This window comes from Rhinolophus hipposideros, assembly GCF_964194185.1.
Source record: "Rhinolophus hipposideros genome assembly, chromosome: 13".
NCBI classification, from domain to species: domain Eukaryota; kingdom Metazoa; phylum Chordata; class Mammalia; order Chiroptera; family Rhinolophidae; genus Rhinolophus; species Rhinolophus hipposideros.
The window spans coordinates 52,923,886-52,941,316 of NC_138059.1; the positions used below are offsets into that span (position 1 = coordinate 52,923,886).

Sequence of the window (17,431 nt, forward strand, 5' to 3'; positions counted from 1 at the left end):
CCAAAACAGAAACTGAGAATCAGACTTTAGAAGAGGAGAAAAAAATGCATTAAGGAGATAAAAGTTTCAGAACATAGTCTGTTATCAACTGTAAGAAGTAAGGGAGGGATAAGAGCCTAGCATGCCCCCTAAGCTCCTAGCTTAAATGACTAAATATGGATTATCAGTATAAGAGATGGGACAGGTTTAGAAGCTAATCAGGTGTTCTGAATATGTTTGTTTTCATAAACCTGTGGGAAATCTAGAAAGCATATGGACATATGGGTAAACAGATGTACATACAGATTTGGATCTCAGATGAGGCTTGGAGTGGGAGATGTAGATTTGGAAATCATCAAACAGGGGAGGAGAAGTCATAGGGTGAACAAAATCAAACATTGGTAGAAGACTATTATTGGTTGAATTGTGTCCCTTTAAAAGACATTGAAGTCCTAATACCCTGAGCCTGTAAATGTGACCTTAGTTAGAAACAGAATAGAGTCTTTGCAGATGATCAAGTTAAGATGAGATCGTTAGGGTAGGTCCTAATCCAATATCACTGTGTTTATGAAGAGGAGAAATTTGGACACAATCTCTCTCTCTCTCTCTCTCTCTCTCTCTCTCTCTCTCTCTCTCTCTCTCTCATACACACACACACACACACACACACACACAGAAAACCAAGTGAACATAAAAGCAGGGATTGGGGTGATGCATCCACAATCCAAGGAATGCCAAAGATTGCCAGCAAACCACCAGGAACTAGGAGAGAGCCTTCAGTAGGGACCAATCTTGCCAACACCTCAATCTCAGATATCTAGTCTCCAGAACTGGGAGACAATAAATTTCTGTTGTTTAAGCTACCAATTTGTGGTACTTTGTTAAAGCAGCCCTAGAAAACTAACACCAACAGGTAGAGAGGTAACTGCATGGAAGAGTAAGTGATTATTGCTGATGATTGAACAGTTATTATCAGTTCAAAAACAAGTTTGCCAGTCAAAGAAGCAGTAAAGGCTATCTAAGAAAAGAATGAGTTTGTGAAAAGGGGCAGAAGAAAGGAAACACTAGCAGTTTGCCCTGGGCTAATCACAAGCTGCAGCTGTGGAGTGCTGGGAGAACTGTGATCTGTTCATGCAAGTCCCTGTAAAATGTATTATAGAACCCTTCATCTTATAATTGATAGAGCATAGTCAAAGACTGAAAGGAATGATTAAATCTGGTTTGTGTTTAAAATACTACTGTTCTGTAAATATAGTGGTAGTGACAGCATAGTTTTTGAATCTCCCAAAATGACCCCTTTAAAATAGAGCAAGACTGAAGTATCGTGGACAATACCTGCAATAAAACTCAGTAATGAGATACCCCCATAATTACCTAGAGACAAATTAGTGACAACTTATATGAGCCATGTGATATTAAAATCTATTCAGAAAGGGGCAGAGGGAAGGCCTTGAGAACAGGAAATCCACAAAATCCCCCATAGGTACTCACTGGAAAATGCACTGAGCTGATCTTACAGGAGCAAAAATAACTCAAAGTGTGTTCTCCAATGATCCAATGCAACAGGGAGTCCAAAGAACCATAATGCAATAAGAATTGATGGTTGGATTGGTCTCTTACTAACAAATTGAAGACCTTTCCAGAAAAGGATCCAGATTGAGAAGAGTCTGCTGGGAATAGATTTCAAATTGAACAGGACAGGGATAACCACAAGCAATGAAAGAGAAGGTCCAAATTAAAGGGAAGGGGGAGGGGAACAGAGGAAGCTATCTCAAAGTTAGTAAGTGATATTGTTTTTATCACTTTATGAGAACAACAGAGGAGTAAACTCTGGAACTGTGACACCAGTAAAGCTATCCTAGCCCACTTATTTCTCCTAAATATACATTAAAGCTAAATTAACTAATTTTTAAAATTTAGCAACAAGAAAAATGTCAAAATTATTATAAGGAAAAGAGAATAAGAAAAATAGTGATATTCCTACAGGCAATGAAAGCATACCAGAAAAACACATAAAACCATAAACAAAATGGATAACCATAGACAAAACCATAAACAAAACAGCAAACCATAAAAAACAGATAAAAACCATAAAGAAACATTCCAAAATGAGGTGAAAGAGATTAAGAGAATTATAAAAAGCTATGAAAGAACAGTAAAAATCAGAATTAGAAAAAAATCAGAAAAAAATGAGTAAAAAAGTAACATTTAAGAAGATGATATAACTCAATATAGAATTCAATTTTTAAAAAAATTAGCTCAGAAGTGAAAACTCAATAGGAAGGGATATGACACTTCAAATACCATAATTAGAAAATAAAAAGAAAATGGAAAGGAAGGAAAAAAATTATATCAAAATCAGTTTGAGAGTATTCAGAGAAGCTGAAAGAGATTGAAGATAAAGAAAACACAACATAATTAAATAGGAGACCCCAAAGAAGAAAATTGAAGCAATGAATTAGAAAACAATACTAAATACTATAGTTTGAGAAGACTTGAAACTGCAAACTGAAACTTGAAACTACATAATGAAGAGGCATACCATATTCCTGAGAAACTGGAAGCAGACCAACCAATGTCAAGATACATTCTAATAAAACTAAAGGTCTTTAAAAAGAAACAAAATATCCTTTGGACATCCAAGCAAAAAGAGAAAGAATATCAGATTTTTACCAGACTTTTCCATGACAATTCTCCATGCTAATAAGCAATGAAGTAACAGATTTATTATGCTCAAATAAGTAAATTGCAGATCCAGGATTTTGCATGGCATATGCATGAAACTTACAGCATCCCATCTGACCCTCTAGTGAAAAGGGCTTTTCTGCTCTTGCACTTCCTTGCTATAGCCCTACTATCCTTCCCTCTTGTCATCTGAGAATCTTTGCATTGGGTAGGTGCAGTTCTTGCACAGATTCTAGAAATGGGCACCAATCTGCAATTGAAATTGTGAGACTTTAGGGTCTGCATAACAAAAGGAACCTTATCCACACTCAAGGTAAAATTGATAACCACATACTGTTATAAATATGCAAGAACTCAGAGAATAGTGTCCCTATGCACCTTTTTAAAAGGATCTATTAGAGAATAAGCTTCAGACAACCAAACATACTGTAGAGATATTGACATAAGGACTGCAAAGTATTCCAGCCAATAAAAAAAGAAGGGTGACAGACTCAACATATCAGCATTTTTCAAACACTAACAAATGAGTGGATCTAGGAAATGATTATCAGTGGACATCATAAAAGAGAACATTAGTGCCTCCTCACGAAAGTACTCAACATAACCTGCTAAAAATGATCAAACGTGAATCTGATCAAAATTCTAACACTAACTACACAATTGAAGAAAACAAAAGGAACAGATATGTTAACCACACTACACAACTGAAATCAAGATCGAAACAATAAAAAATATGCAAGAAATAAAAATGAAATGGAGAGGGAATTCATGGTATAAAAAAGACAAGATACATATCAAATAATCACCATGTATAGGACTTGTTTGGATTGTATTTTAAACAAACTGTAAAAAAATACGGTAAAGGAAAATATTAACACTGAGTATTTGATAATATTAACAAGCTATCATTTGTAAGTGTTATAATGGTATTGCATTTGTATTTGTAAATTATTTTAATAAAATATTTACAGAGAAATAGTAAGATAACGGATTTGCTTCAAAATAATCTAGTGGCCAGGAGTAAGTGAGATAGAAATGAAAAAATGTTGGCAATGTATTGATAATTACTTAATCTCAGTGAAGGGTATATTGGATTCAATACACTATGTTTTCTCCTTTTGCATATGTTTGAGATTTCCAATAAGTTTTTTTAAAAGACATCAGGAGGGTTTACAAGCATATACATTCTGGTATTTCAGATTTGCATCATGCCCTGGGAGAAATCCATCTCCTGAATACCTTTGATGACATAGAGAAACTAACAAGAAAGTGTGTGTGTAGATTTTTCAAAGTAGCAAATCCCTTCTACATCTGAGTTTCCAACACATTTCACCTCACTCTTCACATTTCAATTCAATGGAATTCCTATAATGAGGACCAAAATTGCAATGACTTCTCAAAGTGAACATTTAGAATAAGGGAACTCTTAAACAGCTAACTTTGGGCCTTAAATTACAAGCCTCTAGGGTAATTGTTTCTTGTGTGTGCTTACATATGGTAGCTTGCAGAAAAGAAAAACCGCCCTGGTGTTTGAATTGTAAATTATCACTCATCTTTTTCTTATTCTCCATATTTTTTTTCTAGATACTTCCACACAATATATTTAGGTATTCGAAGCCGACAGAGTGGGGAGAATGACAGATGGAGGTTTTACTGGAAAATGGTGTATGAGTATGCAGATGTGAGTATGCTGCATTTGCTAGCCACCTTTCTGGAAAGTGCTCCACAGCTGGTCCTGCAGCTCTGCATTATCGTACAGACTCATAGCTTACAGGCCCTCCAAGGTAAGGGCTTGCAATTTGGTTTCTGAATTGGGGGAAAGACTGGCTACTTTTGTTACAATCCAAGGAATTGTCCTAATACCCTTTGTTGACACAGGCCATGGTGCTCTTTGTTATATGTCAGCTGATTGGCACGGGAAGTTCTTCTTTACCATCACTTGTCAAGGCTAATTTACAGAAAGACAAAAAAAATTTTTCCCTCTCAAGTGGCCTCTGGGTAGGAAAAAAATCTTTTTTCTTTTACACTTGGTCAGTATGAGAATAGAGTCAACTGAGGCTTTCTGGTTTATATGCTAGAGTAATTTAAAAAAAAAAATTTGAAATACAGCCATAGCTCTCTCTCTCCCTAACATTTTATATATATATATATATATATATATATATATATATATATATATATATATATATATATATATATATGTGTGTGTGTGTGTGTGTGTGTGTATATAATAATTACCAATTCCTTTTGACATTAAGAAAGAGAGAGAGAGGTTAGAAGAAAATAGGGATTACCTTAATATTTTAAAAAGATCATATGGAAAAAAATTCAATATTTAACAATATATTGTTTATATACTACTGAGTTTTATAAGTCAAATATTATTATTAGGTTAATATTTTTGTGTTTTGCTGTCTTGTTTGATAATCTCATCAGTAAAACTGTTCTGTTTTTTAATTGATCTGCCCTGATGTTTCCTTAGGGCCTGCTGCTCAAATCTTTTCTAGAAGCAGAAAGAAGTTTAAACAGACCATGGGTAGATAGGTGAACAAAATGAGTAGATGGATGATAGATAGGCAGCAATTTTCTAAATAGAGTTTCCCAGTAATTTGACAATCCTGGTAATAAATAGATGTTATTAAGCAGTTAACGTATTATAATGTGCTTGTTTTGTTTCATTCTCAGCAGAGTATTGATGTGACTTCCTGTATGTACACACACATTGCTGTTATATTCTGGGCCATGCTCTAACTTGAAACTTGATCTGTTGGTCTGGGGAATTCTACAATGTTCTTATAAGGTTTTATAGCAAGGAACACCTTCACTTAGGTTGAGTGCTTTAATTAGGGGTGGAGGTGGGGGAGGCATATTATAGGAAAATAAAGATGGAGGGTGTCCTGGTAGCCAGTGACCCATTTATTTATGAATTCCTGGTCCAACCCTGGTTTCATGCTAAAAGAGTTTTGGTCCAAGAAATTTAAGAAAAGGGTCAAAGAGATGCATAGGGTGTGGTTCTCAAATGATAGAAAGCAAATTAGAAGAAAAAGAAAGGGGGCTGTTTGAACAGAAGCAGAAGTGAAAAGCTTGAAGAAGGCAAGGCATATAAATTAGTTGTGGGTAACTATGCTTAGCAGTGAAAGCTGCACAGGGAGGTCCTAGCTGTGATTATCTCACTTTCCTACTGTGAGACTTTGTGCAAGTAAGTTACTTAATCTCTGGGCCCCAGTTTCTCAAATGTAAATGTCACAAACTGAACTAGATGATCTCCAAACTCCTTGACCACTCAATTCCATCTTTGCATCAATGACTGCCCAGTAAACTCATAGGGCCAGATATGTGCACTAGGAAATGTTTGTAAATGAGCCTACAAATTGAAAGGCAACATCAAACAAAATCTCTGTCAAAGAATCTAGTAGTCATCTCCAGAACTACTTGGCCACTCCTTAGTATAGTTACACAATGAAAACTCTTTGGAAAAGGAAAACTCAAGCATAGATATGGAGGAATGCAAGCCATTTTTTTGTGGCCCAAGATTACTGAGTGTCTCTGCTAATTTTCTAAAAGATTTAGAAAATCATAGGTAAGTTTTTATCCTAAAGATCATGGAGCTAGAGGAGCAAGGGTGAGAGAGGGCCTAAGAAAATGGGATCACCTTTTCAGTTTGAGAGTTTTGTGTAAAATGTTATAGAAAACAAAACAAAAAGAAAAGGTAAAAATCTTAGTCTTTATCAAATTATTCATCCTGAACCAAGAATCAAAATTTGTGTTCCTTAGAGTCGTGGCTGTTCCCTGGCACCTGGTGTCCTCAACTTACCTACTGAGCTCATGTTTATACCAGGTTTGCTATGGACTTTGGGAGGCAGGCCTCATCCTTGGCCAAGGCATTTGCTGTCAAAACCAGAAAACCATAGGGAAAATGTGTTCTGTATCACTCCCAAGGTGGTGAGACAAGTTGATACAAAGATCACTAGAGTCAATGCTAGTCATGGAGCACAAGATAAGGAATAATCCCACTAGGTTGATCTTATTGCTGCCATTTATTAACAAGAAAGGTAGGCAGAAAGTTGTGTTAAAAACCAGAGTGGAAACCTGACTGCAAACAACAACCATAGAACCTCCAGCAAATGAAAACCAGCTCAGGCAACCCTATCTAAAAGAAGGATTTATCATACCGTATTTCCCTGAAAATAAGACCTAACCGGAAAATAAGCCCTAACATGATTTTTCAGGATTCTCGTAATATAAGCCCTACCACAAAAATAAGCCCCAGTTAAGATCGTCAGCCAGATGGACGCATTTAGTACGTCCATTGCAATACATGATGGATGTATTGAATTATAAAATAATAATATTAATATATAATTAAATATAAATACATAATATTATTGACATTAATGCTTAAATAAATAATAATATAAATTATAATTAAGTATTTGTAAATACCCAAATGGGCACCTTTGAACGAGAGGTATATAAACAGATGAACTCAAGAGCCTATGTAAACAGATGAACTCGAGACTTATTGCCGAATGACCAATCGGAACACAGACACAACTCACGAATAACATGCACACTTGATAACGAACGGACGTGGTTGTGTCTAATATGAATCTTCATAATTCAATATGTCGTGTCTTGTAACGGGCATACTTAATGCACTCATGTGAAATAAATAAATGTTTTCTGAATTTTGGTGCCCGCAATTTTTCATCGCTTTTCTGTGGACCATCATTCTTAACTGTCATCATTTTTGTTGCCTCTCCTGTCTCGTAAATCTTCAATTAACACTTGATTTAATGGTAGATTTAAAGGGAATAATATTTTGACCCCCGACAAGATGAGTGCAAAAAGAAAGAGCTATTGTGTGGAGTACAACAAAGGTACATGGAGGACTTCTGGGGAAAGAATCTTACGGCTTTCTGCAAAGAGAAGAAGTTGGATCTCCGAATGATCCGAAAATGGTGAGCAGAATACTATAACCTCAATCAACAGGTAGACGAGGGAAATGCTAAGAAGCACAAGTGTGGATCCAGTCAGCAACCATTATTTCCTGAGCTGGAAGACATCATCTGTGAATGGATTGCTGACAGGAGAGCAAAGCCTTTGGTTGTGCGCAGGGCTGATATTCAAGCATTTGCCCTTGCAATGGCACCACAGTTAGAAATATCCCCAGAAGAATTCAAAGCATCACAACACTGGCTGGATGGCTTCCTTCAGCGATATGAACTATCTCTAAGATAGGCAACACTGTTCAAGCTGGAAGACTGAAGTTGTCAAACCTGTATTTGCATTCAAGTCCTTTGTTGATGGCATCGACATACCAATTCTCCTACATGATTGCTATGGATGAAACTGCAGTGTTTATGGGCCAAGGATCTCAAATGACAATTGATCAGAAGGGTGCCTCTTCAATCTACATTCCCTCCACTGGTTACAAAAGTGCACATGTTACCTATATTTTGGCAATTCATCTGGATGGAAAGAAAGCTCCACCTCTAATCATCACTAAGGGCAAGAAAGATAAGGTTGAACGTGTTTCAGGCATTTATGTTCTTGAAACTGAAAAAGCCTGGTGCACACAAACAGTCATAGGGAAGTGGGTCAATTTAATGCTGCCACTTGTTTTGCGAGGTGGCCAGAGAGGTCTGCTAGTCTGGGATTCAGCCAGCACTCACCACACTAAAGACATGAAGAACTTCCTTGCAGGGAGAAAAATAAACCAAATAATGATGCCCACAGGAATATCTGCCTATCTCCAGACTCTTGATATTGCAATAAACAAGCCATTCAAGGCTTGTTTGCCCATAGAAATCAATGACTACATTGAAAATAGAATGGAGAGAAATCAGCGTGAAAACTTTGTGAAGCCTAGCCTGCAAGAGGTCGTGACTTGGGTGAAGAATTCATGAGATAAAATCACTGACAGCTGTGTTGCTAATGCGCTACTAGCAGGCTACGTGGACAATTAGTGCTCATTTAAGGAGAGCTCTATTGCTGGACATGAGAGATTGACGCCAGTGTTTCTACAGGAAATGAAGTCGCAAGAAATTCAAGCCGGAATTTGGGGTTTGGAGAGTTATGATGATGTTCCAGAAGAAGAAGACATGACTATATTTGAATAAATGTAGATATTTGTGCATGAATAAATGTAGATTTTTGTACATGAATAAATGTAGACTGTTGTACATGAAAAAAATAAGACATCCCCTGAAAATAAGCCCTAATGTGTCTTTTGGATCAAAAATTAATATAGACCCAGTCTTATTTTCAGAGAAATACGGTAGCATTTAGATAGCATTTTGAAAAGATACTTATCTTCAGAAAGAGTTTCTAAGTTCAACCCTCCTCTGACAGATGATCCCACTGAATAAGGAACCAGGTTATAAATTAAATTGATGTGAATTACAAAAACAGAGCTTTTTCCATCTAAGAAAACAAAAATAAATGTGACAGAACCTAGTCCAACATATATTTTCATATGTATTTATGGCAAAAGATTCTTGGGATTTGTATGTAAAAACACAACTTTAGCAATAAATACAAATAATCAATGACATGAAACCTGTGAAGTATTTACAAATAGCTCAGAATTAAATATTTAAAATATTCTTATTTAGCATATAGAGAGCCGTCTTAAGTTTGAAAGTCATTTCCATGCATAACTATATCTAAAATTACTTTTTAGAGTAGGAAAAAGATTCCTTTTTTAACCAACTTTAACCATCTACCAATCTCTGAGGGACACGCTTTAAAAAACCAATAAGAAAATAAAACAAGAAATATTATATTTATAAACTAATGCTTAAAAATTGTATTCTCCTTATGGAAATTGATGTAGCCCGAAAACTCTGTTAGCTATGAAAATCCTTTCTCGGTTCTCCTTAATTATTGAGTAATTAAATCAGAGACACCTCATTGTGCTGGAGGCTGATGGGCTCAGTTGAGAACTGTTTCTGTTAAGTATAATTGTTTCTCAGTTTGTACTGTCCCAGGAAGGACAGTTTGGCTCCTGTTCAGAGACCAGGAATCAGAGCAGAGTTAAACCTTTAACACAAACATCCAGTGCTTTTCACTCCACACTGTCACCTTAGATATAACTTCTGCTCTTCTTTGGATCTGCAATTTCCTTAGGAATATCTGTCACTGGAGTATAACAAATACTCAAGGACATCCAATTGTATACACGTAGCTAAAATGGCACGTGGTCGACAAGACAGCACCTAATAGAGTAGCCTGTGCAGAGAGAGAGAGAGAGAGAGAGAGAGAGAGAGAGAGAGAGAGAAAGAGAGAGAGAGAGAGAGAGAGAAGCAGGAAGGAAAGAGATGGAGAAAGAAAGGGAGGAAGAAAAACTGCCTGGTAAGCAGAGATGGACAACAGCACTCCTATTAGTCTCCATGTAGAGGACTCATCTACAGGAAGATGTGGTCTAAGGCCTGCCAGTCCTATTTTCAAGCAATGTCTCAATTCAGGACCTTTGATTCTATCTAAATGGTGCAAGCAGAGGTAGAAAGTTAACCGTCCACCTTCTGTAGACAGAAGATACCCCACCTGGACTTTTAAAATTTGTAAAATGAGAGGGCTGGACTAAAGGGTCTCTAAAGTCACTTTTAGTTTTGTGAGTGTGATTCTCTGAACCCTCAGTTTTGGTTGCGGAGACACAGCCTCCCATAGTTGGCAGAGAAGATACTGACTGATTTATAAACAATTGTACACAGGCTTTTCCTAGCAACATAGCATCACTCAGTGTGTGCTCCACATGGACAAAGGGCATTCTCCACAGATGTATTGTGAAGCATTGTGCAGGGAGTATTATGCAGGACCACAACGGACCATGCAACCTTCACAATGAGTATGTGCAAAGCACAGTCCAGGCTGCATACAGCAGTCACCTGGCTCCAATGGACAGGTGTGCATGCCCACTCAGTGGAGCCATCATGCAGAAATGCTCCCTTACAGAGGAACCATCTAGATAAAACAAATGAAATCAAATCTTCACTAGATGTGAGTAGGTACCAATCCACCAACCCAAAGATTTCCCCTTTTCCTGATGGCTTTTGTTCTTCATTTCCAATCTCCGCCTTTACTTATCATTATTGGAAAATCTCATTCCACACTCTAAGTGTATTTAGCTGTGCAAGAAGTGTTTGCTGAATAGGAAAAACCACCTACACCTACATCTATTCTGATTTCTTCACATTGTAAAAACCCCATGTGTTGCCCCTTTTGCCAACAGTGTACTATGAATACTTTGTAAAAGAGAGGAAAGAGGGTTGAAAGAAGTTTCTAACTAGTCTTTTCCTCTCTCTTATTCCCATGAGACTACTGAAAGAGTCAGAAAGAAGTTAAGGGTTGTCCTCATTCATATGGCAAACACTGTCCCCATCTCACTAGGGTAACTAAGACATCACCGAAGTGTGAAAACTACTTCATCTATCATATCATGATGAGGACTTTCAAAGACCTAAATCACTGGATTTTGAGTTGCTCAGCTTCATAGTAAAGCAGGTGGAGCCACGCCCAGGTACCTTTATGTGGCTCAGGGTAGAGAAGAAACCTAGCTACCTTCTGGCCCAAGTCCTTCCTCCTCTGCCAATTGCCTCATCTCTGCAAGTGCTTGGCTCCACCTCTGGATTTCTTCAAAGGAGGAAAAGCGCAGGTGAGAGCGCCAGTCTGTGAGTGGGAATGTGTCCCACGTCCTTTTAGATGTTTGCTCTGCAGTTGCTATTTTCATTAGTTAATTAACACATTTACTGACTGTCTATTGTGTGCATGATGGTGTGTGAAGCTCTGCAAAATTTGTCCTAAAAAAGTTCAGTTTTTATTAAAAGTTTATGTGACATTATAAACAACATGACAAAACATATTTAGAAACACCAAATTTATCTGGGTGTGTTCCAGAATGAGCTCTTCCATTTTCTAGGTGGATAACATAAAATGAGAGGAATCCTTATGCGTATCTAGCTTACCCTCTCCCACAAAGGGCCACACAACCCCTGCTTGAATGGCTCATTATGGGGCAGTTCTGACTGAATCACAGACTCTGTGTTGGAAGGAACCTTGAAGGGCATCTAGCCCATCACTGTACCTGTCACGAGTCTCTGATCAATTATTTCACTACCCACATTCAACCACAGGGCCCACCACCTCATCGGGAAGCCTGCTCACTATCATCAGATAGATATGGTAAAGGCTCCAAAAAAATATTGTACTGTTAACACTTCGACATATTTGGAATTTTTAAATATTAACTTTTTATTCTTTATTGCACCTGCTATTGAAGATAAAATAGAAAGCACAAATATGCTCAAAGGTGAAAATAGAAATTACCTTCCTGGCACGCAGAAATAATAATAATCCTGCCACTGAGAAATAGAGATTATATTTTATTGCTTACCTTTATAAACTTCTTTTATGTTTTAGTATAGATTATATTAAAATATGGATACTATTTTGTTACTTCCCTTTTTGACAACACATCATGAACATACACCTGTGACAATATATATAATTCTACATCATTTCTAACGACTGCATAATAGACCAACATATAGATAATCCTTTTGTTTTCCATTAAGTCCCTGCTTTTGAAATAATTTCATCATCTATATTTGCTATAATAAGTAATTCTAAAATAAATGCATTAAGAACTAAATCTTTGCAGATTACCTTAATCATTTCTCAAAGATAAATACCTAAAAGTGAAATTGCTAGATTCAAGGACAAGTAAAATTTCAAGCCTTTTAATACATAATGTCAAATTGGCAATTTGGAGTACATTTCTTAAGAAGAACTCTGCAATGTCTCACATTTCTTATGCAAAATCAGTGAGGGCAATAAATGTGCTAAGGACTGAGAATGGGGCAAGTCCCTTGAGATTTGGTAAAGTACTCATAATAGTAGGCATTCGGATATGAAGGGCCCTAATTTCTTCTCTTGTAACTTCATTGTATCCACCTTTACAAACTTTTTAAGATCTATTCTATTATGCAACAGCTGATTAAATAAATTTTTTTTAGTTAAATTTATTGGGGTGACAATTGTTAGTAAATTTACAAATAAAATTTTAAGTACAGCTTCACCAGAGATTTATGATTTGAACCAAAATGTAAGAAAAGCAGATGTAAGTTCCTCAAAACTCCTGACAAAAATCTGACAATAGCAAACTTGCAAAGTGCTAAACCATACAAAAATTATGAAACAGCAGCCTCTACAGTGGACAGTTGTGGTTTCTTTTGGCTTTATAAGCATATTAAATTTATCCATTAACATTTAGTGCAAAGCCCTACGAGGCATGAAAGAAAGACAGCATGTCCGCCCTCCCAGGTGCTGATAAATTCAGGAGAGGCTGCACAAACAAGAGTGATGCTAGTGCTGATGCCAGCACGCAAAGGCTATTAGACGTTCTTTCCTGGAAGCAAGGCAGCACCACACTTGGTACATAGTAGGCAATCAATGAATATTTTTGTTGAATGCAAGGAAGAAGCCTGCTATGTGACAAAGCCTGAGGCTAGGTGTGATTGATACAAAAACAAATGGCATATCTCCTGCTCTCGATTCAATTTAATGGAAAAGAAAGACCAAAAAACTTATTATAAGTCAGTGTGCTATATCTTATTGGTGGCCATGTTAAGGCCTGCTGGTGACACAGAATGATCTCTGATGGAAAATGATACAGAGGAAGTAGAAATGCCATGCATTTTGAAAGAGGAGGATGTAAGGGAATGTTGGTAGAATCAGGGAAGTTTTCATGAAAAGGGTAGCTTTTGAGCTGGGTCATAAATGAAGCCTAACTATACTATGTACTATAAGGAAAAGATAGCAACATAAACCAAACCAGAAGGAGGAGGCCATTGTCTGGTCAGCAATAGCCCCTGAGTCACAGTATCACCCCAAGTCATGTTTTGAAGAACAGAGAGAAGCTTCATTTGCTTATCATTGATTCAAGCACTTGAAATCAACTCTGTATAGTAGATCAGCCCTCAGCACAGCTGTGAATAGTTTTGAATTTGAATCATTTTGAACATAATATGAAATAAGGGCCTGACTATTTTTAGGTTAGGCTTAATTGTCTTGAATAATCAAGCACAAATCTTGGTATTTTTCCACTCAGTATTCTTCCTTTGTCCGGCTCTCTCCTTCCCAGTGAGATGTGAGTGAACCCATATGCATGTTCAAGCATAGGGTGATAAACTAGGCTGTGTGAGTGAACAGATAGTCTGATTAACTGCACGTGCATGGCTGTGGAAAGAAGAGAGCTGGGGAAAAGGTGCAGGGTGGTTGCTTCAACCCTGTTCAGAACAGAGAAGCAAACATAAATACAGGGCTGTCTACAGTAAATAGTGTCCTCAAACACTCACTGTTCCTTTGCCTTTCTCATGGCTTCTTTGTTTGCCAACCTCCAATCTCCACAGATTTCAGTAGTTTTTCAGCACTTCTCACCTTCAGGGAAACAGAAGCCCACATTTATTTTCCATTTACCTGACCTTTAGCCCAGACCCAGAACAGGTATTTACTTTGACGGAATATCGACATATTGTAATTATTATTTCTAAATAGTAAAAATAGCTACCTTGAATAATCAAAATGCTTACTGAGCAGAGATAAAGTGAGGTCAATTTAATAAAAATTTAAAAATGGCTTACTGTGATATTTTCCCAAACAACTTTTTTCTAGGAAGCCACAGACAGTTATGTGATCAGGATTTCCTGATCCAATTCTGATGGGTAGGTGGATTTAAAAAGTTCCCACAACCACTTAAATAGTTTTCACGATGAAACTATGAAACCTGTTTTCTATAGACAAACTTTTGTCATCCTAAAGTGTACATTTCTTTCTAGAAATGTATTTTGCATTTATTTGGCAGATTGGAGTTAGATTGAGTTTTAAAGCATTCCTTAGACATGTAATCTAATGTTTTCTTGATGACTCAGCAGGGATAAAGAACTGGGATCATCATTTCCTGTTGAATAATTCAAGAAAGACTTTTTTTTTTTTTTACTGTATTGCTCTGCATAGAAGCGTATATGTATGAAACAGATCTAGAGCCCTGCAAACTGTCAATGCCAGATGTAAGCAGGAGGGGGGAAGAAAGAACTGATTTAATTGGTTTGTAAACGTTCCTTAGAATAAAACCACATGGAGATTCACTACTCAAAGCTCACAATGAGCCACTGATTGCTGAAGGACAGGGCCTGCTGAGCACTGCCTGTCTAAGGTTTTGTCAGCACTTCCATTGTGATCCTAAATTTCCACAGCTTTCCATTCAACCCATAGAAAAAAGACTGTGAGACTAAGGAGACTCCAAAACTTTTTAAACATCCACAATATTATTATCCGTTCAAACACGTGGACAGTTAATTCCATAGGGCATGAAGGTCTCTATTGTAGAATTGAAATCTGGGAGTTTTCAGTGTGTAGGATTCTATGAAGGTAGGTACTTCCAGATTTTTGTTAGCTAACAACACTGAGTTAAAGTTCAAATTTAAAAAAATCTAAAACACATCTCTTATGATGTAAATAAAAAGTATTATTACTATAGACTTTTGGACTAAATGACAGTAAATAAATGCACAGATTTAAAAAAAATCACAGATTTAAAAAATCAACATCAAAAAGTGAAGTAGCTACAGGAACCATTTAAAATAAATTTCATTTTTGAAATGTTTTAAGAACACAGAAGGAGATATGTATTTCAAATTCAATGATGCTAGGAAATTTTGTGAAAGAGAAAATAGTGTACCTTGTAGAATAAGTGAAATGGATTTAAATAAAGAAATGCTTGGGACACAGATCTGCAGAGCACTGAGGAGGAAGTCAGAGCATGAGGCACACGTGTTGTAACTGCCATCTCCAAGAAACAGGAGAGGAATAGCATGAACTCGATCCTGAAACTTGAGGATCCTCAAAATCATTCTGTTCACTCATCTCTCAACAATAGGCTACAATGTCTTAATTAGGACCTAAAGGAAATCTTCATTAATTATTACATTATTTACTGAATAAATATTTATCGAGTACATATCCATGGCAGGCACTGATTTGTATACTAGAAAAATGAAGGTAAGATGATTTACCCTTGGAGGGCTTCCAACCTAGTATTGGTAAGCAACGTATGAATGAGTAAATGCAAAAGGTTGATAGGAGTAGATGCAGATGTCAGTGGATACCCAAAGAAGGAAGTGACCCACTCTATTTGGAGAGGAATGGGAAAGGCTTCTGAAACACTTTAGCTTGAGTTAAGTTGAAAGTGTAAACACTAAAAATAGAAGTTATCACCGAGGGAGAGCTCAATGGAGGAAAAGAAGGCTAGGGACAGAATCATTGGGGCACCACTTTTAAGAGTCTAGGGTAGGGATGGCCCAGTGGCTCAGTGCCACCGCGTTGGCATGCCGAGCTCCTAACACAGAGGTCACCAGTTCGATTCCCACATGGGCCAGTGAGTTGCGCCCTCTACAGCTAAGATTGTGAACAACAGCTCCCCCTGGAGCTGGGCTGCCTTGAGCAGCCGGAGGTTGGCGAGAACTGCCCTGTGCTGCCATGGGGCTGCTATATGCTGACACGGGCTACTGTGTGCTGCCATGAGTGTCCAGCAGATAGCGTGAGCTGCTGTGTGTTGCCATGAGTGGCCGGCAGGCAACGTGGGCTGCTGTGTGCTGCCGTGGGCTGCCGTGGGCTACTGTGGGCTGCCATGAGTGGCTGACAGCCAGCGTGAGCTGCTGTGTGCTGCTGTGAGCTGCTGTGAGCTGCTGTGTGCTGCCTTGGGCTGCCGTGGGCTGCTGTGAGCAGCCAACCCATGACCAGTGACTGACTGCCTCAGCCCAGGAGGGAGTAAAAGGCTCATAATACCAGGGTGGGCCGCGGAGCTGTGTCCTGCACAACTAGACTGAGAAACAACAGCTTGAACTGGAGTAGGGGTGGGGCGAAGCGGAAGAAAGGGGAGAAAAAAAGGAGTCTAGGATAGAAGAAGAGCCAGTGAAACAGAAAGAAACAGGAGAGAAGTGGGAAGATCAGAAAAACACAGTGATAAGGTAGCCAAGGCAGTGTTTCAAAGAAATGCCCATGAAGGATCAGTTAATATAGTTTGTTAGATTGACAATTATGACATCACAATGACACACCAGAACATACCAGTGCGAAGCTTGGGAAAAAAGAAAAAATATATAAATTAGAGGAGAAAAAAATAGTGGTAGCAAGGGTAAATTTTCTAGACCATAAACGGAAGAATAAAATGAGTGAAGTGGCTAAGAGCACAAACTGCAGGAGAGAAACATAAAGATTAGACTGTGGTGAAGGAACCGTTAAAGGGTGGACTTGAGAAACGGAGCTTTCTCTAATCCAATTCCTGTTCCACTACCCTAGTAGGTAACAAAGGTAAGTGTGAGTTAACAAAGGTGACACCACAATAACAGGTGGAGCTGGGACAGGGTCCAATGTTCCAGACTTCATCCCATCTGTAAAGAAGCTCACCTTATAGTTTTAACTGTGTGACTTAACAGCACTTAGCATTAACTTCACTTACTGGAAAAGAATTTAAATTGCAGTGTTGTGTTAGAGTCAAATAAAATAAGCAACGTAAAGAACCTAAACCTCCTATCTGGCAGGAGGATGCTCAGTGGTCCACCTGTGTCATCTTTTTGTTTCCTTCCTTCCTGTTTTAAATGGAGAAGGGCTAGAGCGCCATCAGCATGTTTCTAAATTTGCTAAGAAATGAGGTTTTGTAATTCACATTTTATTTTTCTTTTAAATGGATATAGACCAATATGAACTC

At 37.7% G+C, this 17,431-nt stretch overlaps 1 protein-coding gene across 6 annotated transcripts in view; it reads left to right on the forward strand.

Moving 5' to 3' along the window:
• XKR4 (XK related 4) overlaps positions 1-17,431 on the forward strand; it is a 504,890-nt gene that overhangs the window by 320,841 nt on the left and 166,618 nt on the right. For all 6 annotated transcript variants that reach the window (XR_013994728.1, XR_013994729.1, XR_013994730.1 and 3 more), the window contains exon 2: positions 4,249-4,448. Coding sequence is in view for 2 of the 6 variants with exons in the window: in XM_081070073.1 (XP_080926199.1) it covers positions 4,249-4,448 (200 nt within the window). In the remaining 4 variants the exon portion in view is untranslated. The remainder of the gene's footprint in view (positions 1-4,248; positions 4,449-17,431) is intronic.